This window comes from Anolis sagrei, chromosome 5, assembly GCF_037176765.1.
Source record: "Anolis sagrei isolate rAnoSag1 chromosome 5, rAnoSag1.mat, whole genome shotgun sequence".
NCBI classification, from domain to species: domain Eukaryota; kingdom Metazoa; phylum Chordata; class Lepidosauria; order Squamata; family Dactyloidae; genus Anolis; species Anolis sagrei.
In genome coordinates, this window is record NC_090025.1 from 24343470 (window position 1) to 24362255 (window position 18786).

An 18786-nucleotide genomic window follows, 5' to 3' on the forward strand; every position below is an offset into this window, starting at 1 on the left:
AGAAGGGATGAAGAGGCCTCTTTCTCTCCTCTCGAGGAGCCCACCTTTTCTGGGTCCGATTCCCAAGAAGGAATGAACAAACAAACAAAAAGTGGAAGGAAGTCAAGAATAGGAGGGAGGGAGGGAGGGAGGGAGGGAGGGAGGGAGGGACGCTAGGAGAGAGAGAGAGCTGGTAGAAATTTGAACAGAGGCTGCAATGGGCCCTGGGCCAGACTTCGGACATGTTTGCTCTAGGTTCTTCAGTCAGATTCTATGGTAGGGTTCTAGCTAAAGTACAATCTGCCCCGAACACTGATGTCCTGTGGGGGGCGTCTACTCTAGCCCGCCGAAACCTGACTGGCAACCGTCACTCAGAGGACCTTTTCATCAGCTGCCCCAAAACTGTGGAACAACCTGCAAGAGGAGATTCAACAGCTAGATCAGCTGTTGAAATTTAAGACAAGATGGAAGACTTATTTCTTCTGGCAGGCCTACCTAGTCAATTTTAAGTCGTGAATTTTAATCTGCATTTTATCAGTAGATTTTAATTTGTATTTTAACTTTGTGTATTATGTTGTATGTCTTTTAATAGTGTTTTATCTCTTGTTTCAATTATGTTGTATCCCACCTTTAGCTGCAGGGATAGGCGAGTAATAAATTTATTATTATTATTACTACTACTACTACTACTACTACTACTATTCATAGTCAAAATATAGTGCTCACTGTTATTCATAGTTTCGGATATCCATAGTGGATCTTGAAATGTATCCCTCATTCATATGGGGTTGTAATGTACAGTTAACAAAGGCTCCCGAGCTGTTTTTGAACCTGCCTTGGAGCAACAGAACTTTTAACATTACTACTAATTAATAAAAAAACATCAAGTGTGGCTAATTTTGTGATCAGAGGATGACAAAGGGCCCATCTATAGGGATGCACTGCCTGCATCTGTTCTGGTTTAGCCCCAATGGATGGTCAGCCTTATCTTTTTTTGTCATTTGTCATCATGGAGCTCCAAGAATCATTTAGCTAGTACCAGCTACCTTTGCTGATGGGAATTCCCCCTTCCTTTCACAAGCACCAGCAAAGACACCCAACAACAACAAGGAACTCTCTGGAGTTTTGTGACTGCTACCACAGTGACAAATGACACAAAAAGTAAATGCCATCCCACTTTTCCCCAAATGAGCTTGTGGCATTGACCCAGTTGTTCACATCAATTCTGAAGTGTGGGGCTACTCTCAATTTCCCAACTTCTGATAATGTGGGGTAAAATCAGTATAACCAGTTTTCTCCTGTTGGGGGCTGGATGTCCCTGAATATTGTGTGGATGCCAGCCAAATGTGTAGCATGTGGCCCATGTAGATATGCCCAAAGTTATTAGCTTACAGAGACAAAATGCTGAAAAATTTCAACTATTCCATTCTTGCTGTCTCAAGAAGGAGAGAGGCTTATTTCTCAATATACCTTGTACACTTTGGTAAACACTTCAAATTTGATTGCAGATCTTTTCTAAATTAAAGCCATTCAATGATTCTGCCAATTCTTGGTTTTATGGAAAAGGTAGTTTTTCTCAATGTCAGGCTGTTTAACTGATCAAGCCTCGCAGATCCATTATGCTACCATTGTTTTTGAGAGTGTTATTCTAAAAAGAGACTATTTACCCTCTTAATGCTAAATTTTAGCATCATTTTTACTGGATTGAGGGCTGGTAGTCATAAATAAAGATGAAATTAAATTATGGAAAAGAGTAATACATGGATGTGGACAATGTAATATGAAATAGAACCCCAACTTTTAGTGAAATAATATTAATCACCTTTTCAAATGTCGTTAATAAAGCCAAATATCACTGTCGTGAGAGGCTACTTCTAATACCTACAGATATAGATAATATATCATCTCGGCTCCCATTAACACAGATTATTCATTTAGCTAATAGAAAGGAGAGTGTATTCTTCAATTTTTGTTCATTTAAGTGGCCTCCAAATTTGGAAATTCTGATGCAATTATTACTTACATATATCACCAATACGAACATATTCTTCAGAGGGTAGCACTCTAGCATAATCCTTCCCATCTGAAAAAAATGAGTAAAATACCAAATAACTTGGCTTGTTGTGGGAATCTAACAAGAGTGTAGGGAACAGGGTCTTAGGTTAGGACTCAGAGAGATCAGGTTTTAAATATCTGCTTAACTATGAAGTCCTAGAGTGGGAGGAGCACTTTAAACCAATATTGAATGATGTGGTATCTACTTAAAGCATACACTGGTAAAAAGAATGAGAAATATTATTTGGTTTTTGTTAATCTAACCACAACTTTGGACTTAGTGGCATAAGATCAGTTATGAAGCAAACTGTTATATATCAAAACTGATCAAAAATCCAATTCCGGTTATAAACCAGGAACCTGTAACATCCAAACTTGCCCAAAGTACACTTAAATACTTTTTATAATATTTTCATGGCATAGATCAGTGAAATGGTTCAGAAAACAAAATGTTATGGATCCACCCCAACCCCGAACCATCCACTTCAGGTACTGTTGCATTACTATAGTTCCATGCCACGATTGCTTCCTTCATAAGTACAGTAGAGTCTCGCTTATCCAACATAAACAGGCAAGCAGAACATTGGATAAGCAAAATAATAATAAAGAGGGATTAAGGAAAAGCCTATTAAACATCAAATTATGTTTTGATTTTACAAATATAGCATCAAAACATCATGTTTTACAAGAAATCGACAGAAAAAGCAGTTCAGTACACAGTAACTTTATGTAGTAATTACTGAATTTACGAATTTAGCACCAAAACATCGTAATGTATTGAAACAGCTGTGGATCCGGGTGGGATAATACAGATTGTTTGATAAGTGAAGATTGGATAAGCGAGGCTCTACTGTAGGATTAAAGAGAAAATGAAACCTAAATGATAAGATCAGCAATTAGAGGAAATGGGGCCAACCAAGAGCAAGATGGATGGATGGTATCCTTGAAGTGACTAGCTTGACTCTGAAGGAACTGGGGGTGGTGATGGCCAATAAGGAGTTTTGGTGTGGGCTGGTCCATGAGGTCACAAAGACTCAAAAGCAACTGAACGAATAAACAACAACAATATTATATATATTTATCTATCTCCACATAACACACATGTATTTTAAAACAGTTGTGGGTGCCCCCGAATCAGGCTGAACCCAGTACTGGTGTACAAATGGCACTGAGCTACTCTTGGATTCCTAAGTCATAAACTTTTTTCCCCATAGTGGAGGTAATTATCTAGTGGCACTAATAACTGAATTTTTTATAAGCAAAGGTCATTGCCCACTTTTCACATGAGCTTACTTTTAAGTTGCCTATGATCAAATTCTTTGGAAGTGATGTTTAAAAGAACTCTTTTGTGTTTCCCTTAGGGCACACCAGCTGCAACATTATAAGTTACAGTCAGGTTTCCTTCTATTCCAGCTTGAATAAATAAGGTGTTAATCATGGACTATTTAAAGCTAAACCAGATGCTTGACAGGCCCTCCTCAAAATGTTCACTTGAATGGCTATCCTCACATAGCTAATGTAAGATGTATTCTTTTCATATTACTGTACAATCTATCAATGGAATCCCTTTATGCATCTGAGTGTGAAACATGAAAGAAGCCAGAATACTTGGAAAAGGCTCCTAATTGAATGAGGATATTTTTAGTGCAAATCTTGATACTTTTCATAATGAAACACTGTTATGAGTTAGGCACAAAAGACAACTTTCATATGGTTGCAGTTTCAAATGATATCTACTTACCTGGATACTTAATTCTTCCAATACCAACTTGGCTAATTCCTATCTCCGAGGTATATTATCCACTAACAGTATTACCACCCATTAAACCAGTGGTTCTCAACCTGTGGGTCCCCTGGTGTTTTGGTTTACAACTCCCAGAAATCCCAGGCAGTTTACCAGCTGTTAGGATTTCTGGGTGTTGAAGGCCAAAACATCTGGGGACCCACAGGTTGAGAACCACTGCATTAAACCAAAGACAAGCAACTGCATTTATGGCATTGAATGTTTGCCACTGTTGTTTTTGTTTTCTGTAAGCTGTCCTGAGTTCCTCTAGTACAGTGGTTCTCAACCTGTGGGTCCCTAGGTATTTTGGCCCACAACTCCCAGAAATCCCAGCCAGTTTACCAGCAGTTAGGATTTATGGGAGTTGAAAGCCAAAATATCTGGGGACCCACTGGTTGAGCACCACTGCTCTAGGGAGAGAGGGTGGGTTAGAAATACAATTTTATTATATTATTATTGTACATGAGACCTAGGAGTAATTTTTTCTATACCTCCTAATAAGCCACCACAGCACATACCCAACAATCTTGAAGCCATGTCACATCAATTGCCCTTTTCTTAGTAAAGCTTCTGCTTTAATCAGTGTCCTTAGACACACATTTTGTTCAGGATGCTTTATTTTTTTAATAAAAAAAACCTGTATTGTTGGTATTTGTTTATGAAAAAATGTATTATTTATAGAACTTAATTCTTTACAAAAGCAACTGTAAAATAAGGATCGGCTATGTCCTCTTAATATCTTTCTCTTGCATTGGAAGTCATTTGTAGCAATCAATTTTAGCCTGCATGAATAGTATAAAAGCTGAGGTAGGCTATAAGTATGTTGTGCTGTTTGTCTGCTCTAGAAAGAATAGGACCTTAATGAATCAGCTTCCCTGGGGTATTCTTGCTACCTCGCACCATTTTGCTCCTTTGTGAGAGTTGCTTCGGGGATACAACCCATCCCACTCAGGGGGCAAGTGAGAATGATTAGTGGGTTAGTTCGATACGGCAGGAAAAATAATAGCAATTCAATGAGTAATTATCAAATTGTTAAAACATGTTTGACCTTACGACTATAATGCTTCAGAAGTTAAAATCCCTTTTGATCCATAATACTGTTTGTTGGATTCCACTCCAGGGACGTTATCCGAAAAGCAGTAAGAGCTGGTCTTTAGGATAATAGTTTAGGTATTATTTATACTGCAACAGCTAAAACGGCTTGATATAATTAAGCCCTTTCACTGAAGTTGGCATTTTATTTTATGTTATTTAACTGCTGCTGGACCTTGAATTAACAGCATGTTTCTAGCAAATGAATAGCTAGAAGAAAAACATGGAACAGTGTTCTTTAATCAAATTAAGGCTGTCATTTAACCAGATGGGAAGTTGCTTATTTAGTTTACCAGCTATTTCTTTACATCAAAATACAATCCTAGTACACGACAGTTGTTTGATCTTAATCCTTCCCTGAAGGAACATAGCCTGCTTGTCTTTTATTAGATCAACCATATTAAGGGCACTAGCTTTCAACAATTTCTAAAATTTTGTGCATTCAGATTTAGACATCCACACAGATATAGATGTGGATCACTGTTACATGCTTGTTCCAGACAATGTTATTCTGTTTATCACTATGTTCATGACTAATCCCATCCGAATATTCTTATTTCATGCCCACCTATGGAGATCAGCTTTACAAACAGCTTAGTTCTCAAATGATCAATACAAACTAGGATCCATTAAAATTCCATTGCTGAAAGGAGGGGGAGAACTGGACTTGGAGGACATATGCCACAAAGGCTGTATCCTTAAAGTTCAGCTCTGAAACTCTCTTAGAATAAAGAGCATCAAATTTCTGCCCAATCTGCTGAACTATCAGCTGCATGCTATATAACAGGCATGGGCAAACCTTCTGACTAAGGGGGGCGCATGCTAGCACTCCCTGCTAGGAGGACTGGCTGCCCGGTGATGGAAGGGAGGAAGGGAGGGAGGGAGGGAAGGAGGAAGGAAAGAGAGAAGGAAGGAAAGACAAAAGGGAAAGAAGGAAGGATGAAAAGGATGGAGGAAGGAAAAAGAGAAAGAAGGAAGGAAGGGAAGACAAAAGGGAAGGAAGGAGAAAGAGGGAGAGGAGGAAAGAAGGAAGGACGAAAGGGTGGAAGGGAAGGATGGAAGGAGAAAGAAGGAGGTAATGAAGAAGGAAAAAGAAGGAAGGAAAGACAAAATGGAGGGAGAGAAGGATGAATGGATGGATGGAAGAAAGGAAGGAAGGAAGGGAGAGAGGGAAGGATAAAGGAAAGAGGGAAGGAAGGCAAGGCAAAAAGAAAGGAAGGAAGGAGAAAGAGGAAGAGAGGGAAGGAATGAAGGATGGAAGGGTGGAAGGGAAGGATGGAAGAAGAAAGAGGGAGGTAAGGAGGAAGGAGGGAAAGAAGGAAGGAAAGATAAAAAGGGAAGGAAGGGTGGAAGGGAAGGAGGAAGGAAAGAGGGAAGGAAAGACAAAAGGGAAGGAGGAAGTGAAGAGAGAAGGAAGGGAGAAAGAGGGAAGGAAGGGAAGGATAAAGGAAAGAGAGAAGGAAAGACAAAAGGGAAGGAAGGAGAAAAGAGAGAGGGAAGGAAGAAGGGGGGGAGAAAGAAGGAGGTGAGGGAGGGAAAGAGGAAAGGAAAGAGAAGAAGGATGAAAGGGTGGAAGGGAAGGAGAAAGAAGGATGGCAGGAGTAAGGAAGGATAAGATGATGAGAGAGGAGGCCCTGAGAAAAAAGCCCAAGGGGCCACATCTGGCCCCCGGGCCTGGGTTTGCCCATACCTCCTATATATAATCTCTTAGTAGGCAGGACAACCATTAACTGGTAGAGGTTTTAAAAATATCCCCTTGAATTAAAATTATTTTGTTTTCAGTGGTCACATACATGCTTCTTATGGGGTTCTACCATGCATTTCATGAGAGAACTTCTCACACTATGAGACTTCCTTTCATCTCATATGCACTCCTTATATTTATTCACTCCCATCTGCATTTCCTATGTTGGGGGACAAGAGAAGGTAAGGGGAATCGGGTCTGTCAGGTGGTGAGTGGACACAGTTGGAGACAATCTGTAAACTGTGCATCAGAGTGACAGGAAGAAAAGTGAGCCAGACAGAGACCACCAGAAACACTCACTATTGCATACCTCTGTTTGCAATCCTTCTTTCAGGCATTCCGCTCTGAAGCTGTTTTGAATTACAAGGCTGACACTGCCTTTGAAAAGGTTCTTAGGGTGATGAATATCCTCTTACCTCTTTTTTGTCATTATTCTTATTATTTTTGAGACATATTCTCATAAGGCCCTCTACTGCTGATAGAAATGTCTGTAGTACAACCTGTGGCCTCAGATAAACATCCAGACCCATGTGAACAAATCTGTAACACTGACGCCTGTTTCTGTTTTTCAAGACCTGCACTTATAATCTATCCAGCTCTGCTCCCTTTTAAAATAAAGCACATCAAAATATTATTTGTCTGTTTTTGTTTGTAATGTACCTTCCTGTAAGGAGTTCAAGATGGATTCATAAAGTTTTTAGCCCTCTCTCACAAAGAGTGCTGGTGCTTCCAACAAACTACAACACTCATGATTCCATAGCACTGAGTCATGGCAATTAAAGTGGTGTCAAACTGCATTAAGTCTACAATATAGATGAATCAACAGCTGACAGTTTGACTGCATTTCTTTGGACCAACTGAAGTATCTGAACATTCCTTAGACACAGCTCCATACAGAGCATCTAACAGTAATCTAAAGGAGATGCAGCAAGACTTGTGTGTCACTAGATCAGACATCTTCGGGAACACAGAGATGTTATTATGATGTTACATGTACATAACAACACAGCACACACTCACATTAATTATTATTATTATGTTTGTTTATTTATTTATTGAATTGGGACCAGAAAATGAATGGCAGCCAATGGAGCTGGGGCTACGTGGGGCTGCCCGTTTTCAAGGGCAGCCCCACGTAGAGCGCATTACAGTTTTCACTAAGAGTTTTTTTTTAATCCACAGCTACACATTTCTTTCATGGGGTAATGGTAATGTGATTAACAATGATGGAGAATACATATTGTTTTTAAGGAAAAATAATTAGTTTTGTTTTTGCCATGTTAAGTTTTAGGTGATAATGAAGCATTTAGGTTAAGATAACTGAAAGATATGTATGCTGTAATATTATGTTAGATATCAGAAAAGAGTTCGCAAGATGATCAGGGCTGTTGATAGCCAGGGATTTAAGATATCTCTAATTCATGGAGTCACCATAAGTCAAAGTCAACTTGATGACAAATAACAAGAAAAACAATAATTTTACAATTATTTTTTCAGTAGGAAATGCATCAAATTGTTTATCATAACTAATGTGGGCATTTAAATTGTAATGTAAAGCTGAATATAATTTCCCATCTCATTATGAAAATGGCGAATATGATTTTAGCAAAACTAAGCCCACATTTAAGTAGAGAGAGTGAAATTATTGATATCACTCGCATCTTTAGTGCATGGAGGGATCAAATACTTTGAAGAGAACACAATTGTTGCATTGTTGATGACATATCTGGGCCAGACATCACAGCTTTATGGCATCTACTTGACTCATTTAATAATGCAGTTGACTAATGAATAATGAATAGTATATATTCTGCCGATAATATGGCTCATTACAAATATGATTATTAGACAACCAAGTCTATGCTGTTGAAATCCTGCTGAGTTCACGTGGGCAGAAAGATTACCAGGTCAAATATCATTCTAATCTGCCACCAAGTATGTTTGGGGAAAACCACTCCTTGTCTTAAAGGAAACACTAGCATTTATTTCCTCCTCCTCAATTCTACTTCCCCATCGGTAGCAACCATACAATCCTCCAGAAAGAGTTGGGCAGCGATGGTGAATAATGTGGGTCTAAAATAATTTAGAGGGCCACGTGTTGTCCACCCATGTTTTATACTATGAATACTTTTACCAAAACAGTCTGACTTGAGATTTAAAAATAAAAATCTGTATCTGGATGGGATGCAGCAGAATTGAAATGAGCAGAAATAAATATAGCTACTTTGATGGGATGCAAGCCTCTTGTTTCTGTTGCACAGAGGGTAGTAAACTACAAAAGCTTAAAGCTTCAGAGTGAAATAGAGAGTGTTTGAGGGTCTAAAGAAGGCTATAGAGGGAAATGAGTATTCCTTAATGGTTTAAAACAGATACAGACAGAAATGTCATTTCTTATGTCACGGGAGAAAAATGGTCTTTGAAGGCATTGGCCTTGCATGGCAGCAGGACAAAAGACAAATATGAATATAGGTTTGTTGGAAGAAGCAAGGAATACAAATGCTTAGAAAATATGTTGTTATTCAAGGCATTGAGGTTACACTTTATCTAGACGACAGGCTTCAAGTTTGCTCAGCTATTTTTATACGGAGTATTGCTGACTTGTAACCATTGTGGCACAGAAGTCTATGTGTGTTTGTGTTTTAAAATGGGAGACAACTAAAAAAGTCCAATTTATCACTCATCAGAAAAATCAATTTAATAACACCTAAGATGGATTTTCTTTAAGATATAACAGATAAAGAAATAGAAGTTTGGGGGTAATGACAGAGATTTAAAGGTGGCAGAGGTATATTTTCCAATAATTAGGAAATTAAGGAAAAAGATTGTGGAGTATATAACGGTCTTTGTGTCAAAACAAAATAGATAAAGTAAGAGCCAGGTGTGTTTATGGGAGGATTAAATGATCACAAGTGTGAAAACTCAAGAATGGTGAAATGAAACTATTATCCATTTAGAGCAGTGGTTCCCAACCTTTTTTTGACCAGGGACCACTCTCCAACATTAGTACTAAAAGGTTTATGAATTGGTTTTTGGTCAACTTTGGATTTGTTTTGGTTATTTGGGGTGCTGGTTCAGAAAATTGCATTGATCACATCAGCTCTAGTCACCAGCTGCTCGCCCACAGAAAACTATATTTAATAATCTAGAGCTGTGGATCTTATTTTAGGTCTTGCAGCACACCAGTGGGATGTGACCCATGGGTTGGGAACCACTGATTTAGAGAGATTTACTTCAAGTAGTCATGATGCTTTTTTCTGGCTTTTGATTACACTTTTATCATGGTACCCTGAGAAGCAAATAAGAGACATGACATAAAAAATGATTTATTCAGAGCCACATTTTATTAATTAGAATGTAACAGAATCTACAAAGTTGGAAACCAACAGGGGAGAATGTAATGTTATAGGTAATATGCTTGAATAAACCACTAGAATCACTGAGGACTGGATGAGGGAATTGAAGATGCAAGCACTGCCTCCAGATCCACACTAATATGATGGATAGGGATCTTTCATGTCACCTGTCAGTTCTCAGTGAGGAAGGTTGATTCCAAAATTTATTTCCTATCCCACCTATGAGTCCTATCCAACCCATGAGTTCAAGCCTAATGAAGCATAGCTTAAAGGTGTGTGGGGGTGTTCACCAGCCTCAGCCTGCAATACAGATTTAGCTACTTTGCCCATCATGACTAATAGCAATAATCATGACAACCACAATATAAATCAGAAAAACAGAATTATCCAAACCAATGTAAGAACTCATACAATCAATTATGATCAAACCAATCTAACAAATTGAACCAACACTTGCCCAAAGACTACTTCCTTCCACTACATCTTCCTTCCATTACATTCAGTACATCCATCACTTCTGCCCTCCACACACAGAGGATAATTTTTTGGAGAGGAAAGTGTCTTTCATCTGTGAAGGTTTTACCTGCAGTCAGAAATGTTGATTTTTTTTTTTTTTAGTATTCCTGAAACCATGAAGAGCCTTCATGATTAATGAAACCCTCCTCCTCAAAAGGTGTCTCCTCCATGAAAATAGCAATGACAGATAATGTATTATCTGTCTTCACTTCTTTTCACAGCTTTAGAATTTCTGAATTGTGTTCAGCTGGTTATGGAATCAATAGAGTTTCTTCCTGGAAGAAAGATCAGTATCCTCTTTTACACTGAGCATCATTACACTGGATAATGAAGCTCAGTTAAAAAAAAGTGTGTTTAGTTACACTGTGATTTGTTAGTGAGCTTGATTTTATTTGAAAATCTGGTGGCCTCCCACTAATGGAACAATTTCCATCCAAACGACAGATTAGCTCTGCCATTTTCAACTCATAGCACCTCTGCTCAAAATCTGCTGTGGTGTAGTGGGAAAACTGAAGGAAAAAGTGGGAGACAAAAATAATTCTGTTTATGAAACACTGCATTTATCTCAGCAGTCTCCATTTTAATTTTAAAAGTCACTAATTTATAGATTTGAGAGCTTGTGCACCACTGTAGGATATCAATAATGTCATGGTCTGCAGAAATATAACACTGTGTCATTACTGCTAGACTCTTTCTTATTTTATTTCTGAAATTTAGAGCTTTTATATACTTTCTTCTTTTATCAGATATTTTATTTGTTTAACTGTGTTGTGATCATTATGTTAATGTGAAGGAAAAGCTATAAAGCTTTTTGAATAACCAAGAAGTTTGATATGATGATGCTTCTCTGTCTGGTAGTCCTTCAAAATAATATTGGTCTGTCACAAGGGCAAGGACTACAGTATATTGAAAAGTAAAAGCAGATTGATCTCTCTGCCTGTCCATCTGCAGGCAGAAGTGTTTCTAAATATACTCTACGCATTACCTAAATCCTTAAATAAATAACATCACTTTGAGTGTACACCTTAGGAATTGCTCTTGGGAACCTTCTTGCTACATCTTCCTTTTGGAATCTGGGTTGGCAAAGCCTGTTCATTTACCAATCTCCTGGTGTTTTTTTAAAAATTGTGTTTTCCCCCAAAGGGAAAACCTTTCTCTTCATTTTCACACCAGCAGATATTGAAATACAACAATTTATATGGGTGTCTTTTATCCCAATTGTTCTTGGAAAGAATAAAAATTCAAACAAACATAAATGCTATTTATATAGCACAAGCATGACACTTTGAACCATTGCAGAAGTAGGAGGGGCAGAAAAAAAGTATCAAAATTGCAAATTATTTATGATGAGTTAAGAGAATATGGAGCATGAAAATTTCACTGTATTTGACAGCACTTGTTAAAAAGCAAAGTGACAAATTCATAAAATAAGACAATGTAATTAAATGTGAGAGTATTTTGGATCTTGCCTGAAATCTCACCTCTTTTTCAATGTTGCTGCAGCTGCTATTACTTTGTTAAGTAGTAATGAAGGTCAAACAATGGAAATGTTCTAAGAGGAAAGAATATATTCTAAGTCTTTATGTTTATGCTATCTTCTTGTTGTTCATTCGTTTAGTCGTCTCCGACTCTTCATGACCTCATGGACCAGCCCACGCCAGAGCTCCCTGTCGGCCGTCACCACCCCCAGCTCCTTCAAGGTCAGTCCAGTCACTTCAAGGATGCCATCCATCCATCTTGCCCTTGGTCGGCCCCTCTTCCTTTTGCCTTCTACTTTCCCCAGCATAATTGTCTTCTCTAGGCTTTGCTGTCTCCTCATGATGTGGCCAAAGTACTTCAACTTTGTCTCTAGTATCCTTCCCTCCAATGAGCAGTCGGGTTTTATTTCCTGGAGGATGGACTGGTTGGATCTTCTCGCAGTCCAAGGCACTCTCAGAACTTTCCTCCAACACCACAGTTCAAAAGCATCTATCTTCCTTCGCTCAGCCTTCCCTAAGGTCCAGCTCTCACATCCGTAGGTTACTACAGAGAATACCATGGCTTTGACTAGGCGGATCTTTGTTGCCAGTCTGATGTCTCTGGTCTTTACTATTTTATCGAGACTGGACATTGCTCTCCTCCCAAGAAGTAAGTGTCTTCTGATTTCCTGGCCACAGTCTGCATCTGCAGTAATCTTTGTGCCTAGAAATACAAAGTCTGTCATGGCCTCCACATTTTCTCCCTCTATTTTCCAGTTGTCAATCATTCTTGTTGCCATAATCTTGGTTTTTTTTTTTTATGTTTAGCTGCAACCCAGCTTTTGCGCTTTCTTCTTTCACCTTGATTTGAAGGCTCCTCAGCTCCTCCTCGCTTTTGGCCATCAGAGTGGTGTCATCTGCATATCTGAGGTTGTTAATGTTTCTTCCAGCAATTTTCACCCCAGCTTTGCATTCATCAAGCCCCGCACATCGCATGATGTGTTCTGCATACAAGTTAAAAAGGTTGGGTGAGAGTATGCAGCCTTGCCGTATGCCTTTCCCAATCTTGAACCAGTCTGTTGTTCCGTGGTCAGTTCTTACTGTTGCTACTTGGTCCTTGTACAGATTCCTCAGGAGAGAGACAAGGTGGCTTGGTATGCCCATCCCACCAAGAACTTGCCACAATTTATTATGATCCACACAGTCAAAGGCTTTAGGATAGTCAATGGAGCAGAAATAGATGTTTTTCTGAAACTCCTTGCCTTTCTCCATTATCCAGCGGATATTGGCAATCTGGTCTCTCGTTCCTCTGCCTTTTCTAAACCCAGCTTGAACATCTGGCAACTCTCGCTCCATGTATTGCTGGAGTCTTCCTTGCAGGATCTTGAGCATTACCTTACTGGCATGAGAAATAAGGGCCACTGTATGGAAGTTTGAGCAGTCTTTCGCATTTCCCTTTTTTGGTATGGGGATATAAGTTGATTTTTTCCAGTCTACGCTGTTGTTGTTGTATCTGAAGAATATATTACTCTGCCAACTGCTATCTCCATGTCATTGTTCCGTCAATCTTACCAGCTAGGAGACAGACACTGGTATTTTTTTCAGAATACTTCTCTTTCTTGCCTTCTTCTTCTTCAATATTAACCAGGAAAATGAAGTTACATCAAATGACAGCTAATATATTATAATATCTATTATATATAATAATATATAATAATACATTTTAATTATATTTTTATAATAAAATTATAGAAATAGTTTATAACTCACCCCACAATAAACCTGCAATTCCTCTATTTCCCTATTCACTGGACTTTAGTAGATTATTAGTTTATTTTGTTTTTGTTCTCTTGTGTTGGCTACTAATATATCAGGCTTAGCTTTTTTCCTTTAGGAAGGAAAACACACACACACACACTGTTCATTTAAGTGCTCCTTTATAGAGTTCACTTCATAACAGCAGCATTCCAAAGAGAACTGGGATGAATTTTAAGCATCACTGGGACTCTGGGTTTATATACAGGTCATCTTTCAACACGCTGATTTTGTTTTAATACTTAAAGGTCAACAGCTAGAGAGAACAAATAAATTGAGAAAAAGGCAACTCCTCTCAAGCCTGTGATTATAGTATAATGGGCTACTACTACTTCTTCAAGCAGCAGCATCAAATATCAAGAAGACAGGAAGAAAAGCCAGAGACAAAACACCTCCCTAATGTGGAAAGCAAAAAAAAAAGCCTTGGAGCCAACTGTGACAACAATTTGTTCAGCACAAGTTAACTTTTCCTTTTAAAATATTGATGTAATACGCTACAAATGTACAAATACTGATGTGAAGCATACACTGAAAACACGTAGAAAAGGAACTGATGGCCCCCCAAAATAAATATACAAAAGTGATATTTGAACAGCATTGTGCTATGTACCATATATACTCACAGATAAGTCTAGGGCAAAATTATGCTATAACCATGGGGGGCATGTAACAAATAAAATTTTTCTTCACTTTTTAAAAATGCATAGAGGGAACATGTTTATGATGAGCTCAAGAGAAGAGGTAAAGGTAAAGGTTTTCCCTGACATTAAGTCCAGTCGTGTCTGACTCTGGAGGTTGGTGCTCATCTGCATTTCTTAGACGAACAGCCGAAGTTGTCCAGAGACACCTCCAAGGTCATGTGGCTGGCATGACTGCATGGAGCACCGTTACCTTCCCGCCAAAGCCTTACCTATTGATCTACTCACATTTGCATGTTTTTGAACTGCTAGGTTGGCAGAAGCTGGGACTAACAGTGGGAGTTTATGCCACTCCCTAGATTCGAACCTGCAACCTTTCAGTAAGCAAGATCAGCAGCTCAGTGATTTAACCTACTGTGCCACCAGGGGCTCCAATGAGAAGAAGTGGGTCTGTTTATTTGTGGAGTTACAATGGGAGGGGGGAAATTGTAAACTGCATCCTTAATTTATAAAATTTTCCTAACTTTCCATATCTCTATAGATATAGAGATAGGGAAATGTACTTGAATGAGGAAAAGTGCTGAGAATGCAGCCTGAAATAAAGGGGGAAGAGTTGGGAACCAACCTACTTCTATTAGGGATTTAGCAAGGATGCAGTGACAAAAGGAAGAGGTGAGAGGCAACTTTCAGCATGGTAGGCATTGAAAGCAACTTTCCCATTCCACTTCCCTCCTTGCCCAAACTGGAGCAAGGAAGGGAGCCCTCCTCCCCTCCACTTTCTTTTTTGGCCTAAGTGGCCTTCAGCAACAATGTAGGGGAGCCCAAAGAATGCAACCTTCACCAAGGTTTGAAGAGTAAGACCCTATTAAAAATGGCTACCACAGTCCCCCTGTGGAAAAGCAAAAAGTTGTCACTGTTCCACATCAAGTAAACAAATTAAATATTAATCTTCTAATTTAATAATCTTCTTCATCATCTTCCTCCTCCTTTTCCTTCCCCTCAAAAATATAACACAAACATTCACATTTTACCTGCAACCACAAGCCATGGAAGCATTACTATTATATGAAAGAGACATCTGAACAACTCCTGTGAAGAACTGCTAATGCTAATGGCTTTTCATAAAATGGTTGTCTAGATTTTGCAACAGGACAAATCCTGCCTCTGAAAGCAGACCCACAGCTTCTCACTCTAAGCTTAAGTCAAAACACTCTTTTCACTAAATCAGTTCACTAAATCTTCACAAAACAATTCTCACTGGTCTTTCCCACATTATAGATTTCATAACACCTTTTATATTAATCATGGTCATCCTTCAGAAAACCAGTGTGATGAATCAATCCATTTCTCAGGTGGCATTCTTTATAGTAATTGCACACTCCTCCTTCGCAGTAAATTTCACTGAGTCCAATAAGAGCCCCTGGTGACGCAGCAGGTTAAATCACTGAGCTGCTGAACTTGCTGACTGAAAGGTTGGTGGTTTGAATCTGGGGAGCGGAGTGAGCTTCCACTGTTAACCCCAGCTTCTGTCAACCTAGCAGTTCAAAAAAGTGCAAATGTGAGTAGATCAATAGGAACCACTCCAGCTAGAAGGTAACAGCACTCCATGTAGTCATGCCAGCCACATGACTTTGGGGGTGTCTAAGACAACAACAACAAACTTTATTTATATACCGCCCTATCTCCCCGAGGGGGACTCAGGACGATTTCCAAGTAACATCACCAAAACATACAGAGTTAACAGCATGACATAAAATTAACAAAACGACATAAGCATAAAATTATCACAATAACACATATATATTAAAAATAATCCTGCCTGTTCAGAGCAATTAAAAGGTCGGGCCAAGGCTTATGCAAACTCAAAAATATAAGGGGACTGGAATAAAGTACAATGCTATAACAGGCTAACAACAATAGCAGGTATGGGTCTGTGGCTGCTCATTTCCAGGACCTATTAGAGGGATGACTGGAGTAATAGGTAGGAAGTATAAGGCCATATTCAACAATGTTTGGGGCTGAGCTAGAACTGGTCATTCTCAAAGGCTTGTTGAAACCACCAGGTCTTCCAGGTCTTACAAAAGGAGGGGAGGGATGGGGCCTGTCTTATTTCCTTCTTAGAGTTCGCACCAGCTCATAGAAGGAGATGCAATTGTGCAGAGAGGTGGGGCTTGAATCGTTTAGGGCTTTATAGGTCATGACCTGAGCCTTGAATTTGGCTCGGCAACTTATCAGCAGCCAATGAACTGTTTTAATAGGGCTGTTTTATACTCCCTAAAGTTTGCTCCAGTAAGGAGCCTGGCTGCTGCCTGTTGTACCAGTTGAAACTTCCGGGCCGTCTTCAAGGACAGCCCCATGTAGAGTGCATTGCAGTAGTCCAGTCTGGATGTAACACAATGCCAACTCTTTGGCTTAGAAATGGAGATGATCATCACCCCCCAGAGTCAGACACAACTAAACTTAATGTCAAGGGGGAAACCTTTACCTTTACCAATTGTGTTACACATAAGTGTCTGACTGTACAGTTAGAGTATGAATATCTAAAATTTGGCTTGGGCCCTCTTATTTTTAAAAAAATTGCAACAGAGACAGCTATGTAGCGTGCTGAATAGCTTGGAATCCCCACACCCGCCCATCGCTGCCCAGGTCCAATTTCCTTTGAGGATCCATCCAATTTTACAAATGGTATGAGGAAAAGTGGGGGGGGGGGGAGAAATAACCAGCAAAAAAATGGTAACCTCCCCCTCCCATAAAATGGACTATCCTTCTCAGTCTATACCCCTTTTTGGAGTCCACCTGAATAAGGGAACAGTACCAAAAAAACAGCATCAAAGAGGGATTACAGGCTTTTGGCAATGCATACTATATAAAGCTAAGTGTGCACTGCTTGTGTTGAAAAAAACTTAAGAGAATCAATGTCCCTGTGTAATTCTGGAATGGAATCAATGTGCCAAGAACATGGAAGGTACAAAGAGCAAATGTCGTTTGCCATGTTCATTTGTTCATGGCCTAAATGACCAATAAACATGACTGTATGTATGCATGTATGTATGTGTGTATGTATGTGTATATAGATACTCTTTATATACCATGTGTGTCCATATGTGTGCACGTGTTTGTGTGGTGTGTGTGTGTGAGAGAGTCTATGTGTGTATAAAGACAGTCTGCTGTGAAGGCAATCATCAAACTGTGGATGTATACTACAATACATGTCTATGTGCATGTTGTAAGATTTATAGCATGCCTTACCATGTGTATCATTTGACATTCTCTCTTTTGTTCTTACTGTACCTGTAGTTCAAGCAGAAAATACAGAGGGCAGAAAATCAATCTTATTTACACTAACATTAAATAAAAGAGTTTGCCCTTAGAAACTAAACCAAGCACATGATATTTGCTTCAATAAACAATATATCAGCTTCCTTGCAACAAAAATATTACCACCACGGACAGGGGATCAAGGTTAAACTGCAGAAAGAACAGGCAGAGTTCTCCACTTCCAACCTCTAACCTTAAATGTGTGTACCAAAAAGTGGGAGAACTCCTCATTTCCTGAGTAGAATAGTTGCTTCATATTGAGAATGTGATTCTTTTAAAAAAATTGATAAAATAGCTTATTTAACTTGAAGCTCATTCTATAAGCCAACAGAACAAGCTCCCCCCACCTCACTCTACAAATGGACCAGTTTCCTTCGACAGCCTTGTCTTTATGAGCAAGCAGTCATGGAAGAGATCCTAGAAAAATAAATTGTGGAAACATTTCAGTAACTAAACTGGGACTTTGCAGGATTTTTCAAAGAGCTCATTGTAGTCGCCTGTTCTGGTCATCAAAGATTCCAATTCAGACTGAGAAGCTGTGCTGGCAGCAGAGTTAGCACACAGGTTTAGGAATGTGCTCCTTAATTGTACGCAGTGTCTCACAAACATTTTTCCTTCCTATCACAATATTTCAAACAAGTAAAATGAGCAGATAGGTGGCTGTTTAGTAGATGCTACCAAGATTACAGCAACCCTTTATCTATATTTCTGAGAGGTAAACATCATCAAAATTACTACTACCTTGTCATGGCAAAAATTATGCACAGTCTTTTTAAAATAAGGTTACCCAACATTAAGTGATTCAAAATTATTAATATATACTCACATTATACTACATAGAGGAACTTTATAAGCAAGAGGATTAGGAAAGAAGTTTTAATAAACAGCAGTAAATTTTGTTTCTACAGATGTATGGCATTTTTGATTGGTACATATGAAGTATTCACAGTCTCCTTTGCACTGTCTACTGCAAAGCACAGTGTCCTGGCAATTTATTGTGGCTCAAAAGTGAGCACCTAGATAGCACCAGACCCTG

General features: G+C 39.0%; 1 protein-coding gene across 5 annotated transcripts in view; it reads right to left on the reverse strand.

Annotated features, from left to right (window-relative positions):
- Positions 1–18786, reverse strand: part of UNC5C (unc-5 netrin receptor C) — a 370394-nt gene that overhangs the window by 292953 nt on the left and 58655 nt on the right. For 3 of the 5 annotated variants that reach the window (XM_060779209.2, XM_060779212.2, XM_060779208.2), the window contains exon 2: positions 2003–2062. The exons of the other annotated variants lie outside the window; for them this stretch is intronic. In XM_060779209.2, coding sequence (XP_060635192.2) covers positions 2003–2062 — 60 coding nt within the window. The remainder of the gene's footprint in view (positions 1–2002; positions 2063–18786) is intronic. 5 annotated transcript variants of the gene reach the window in all.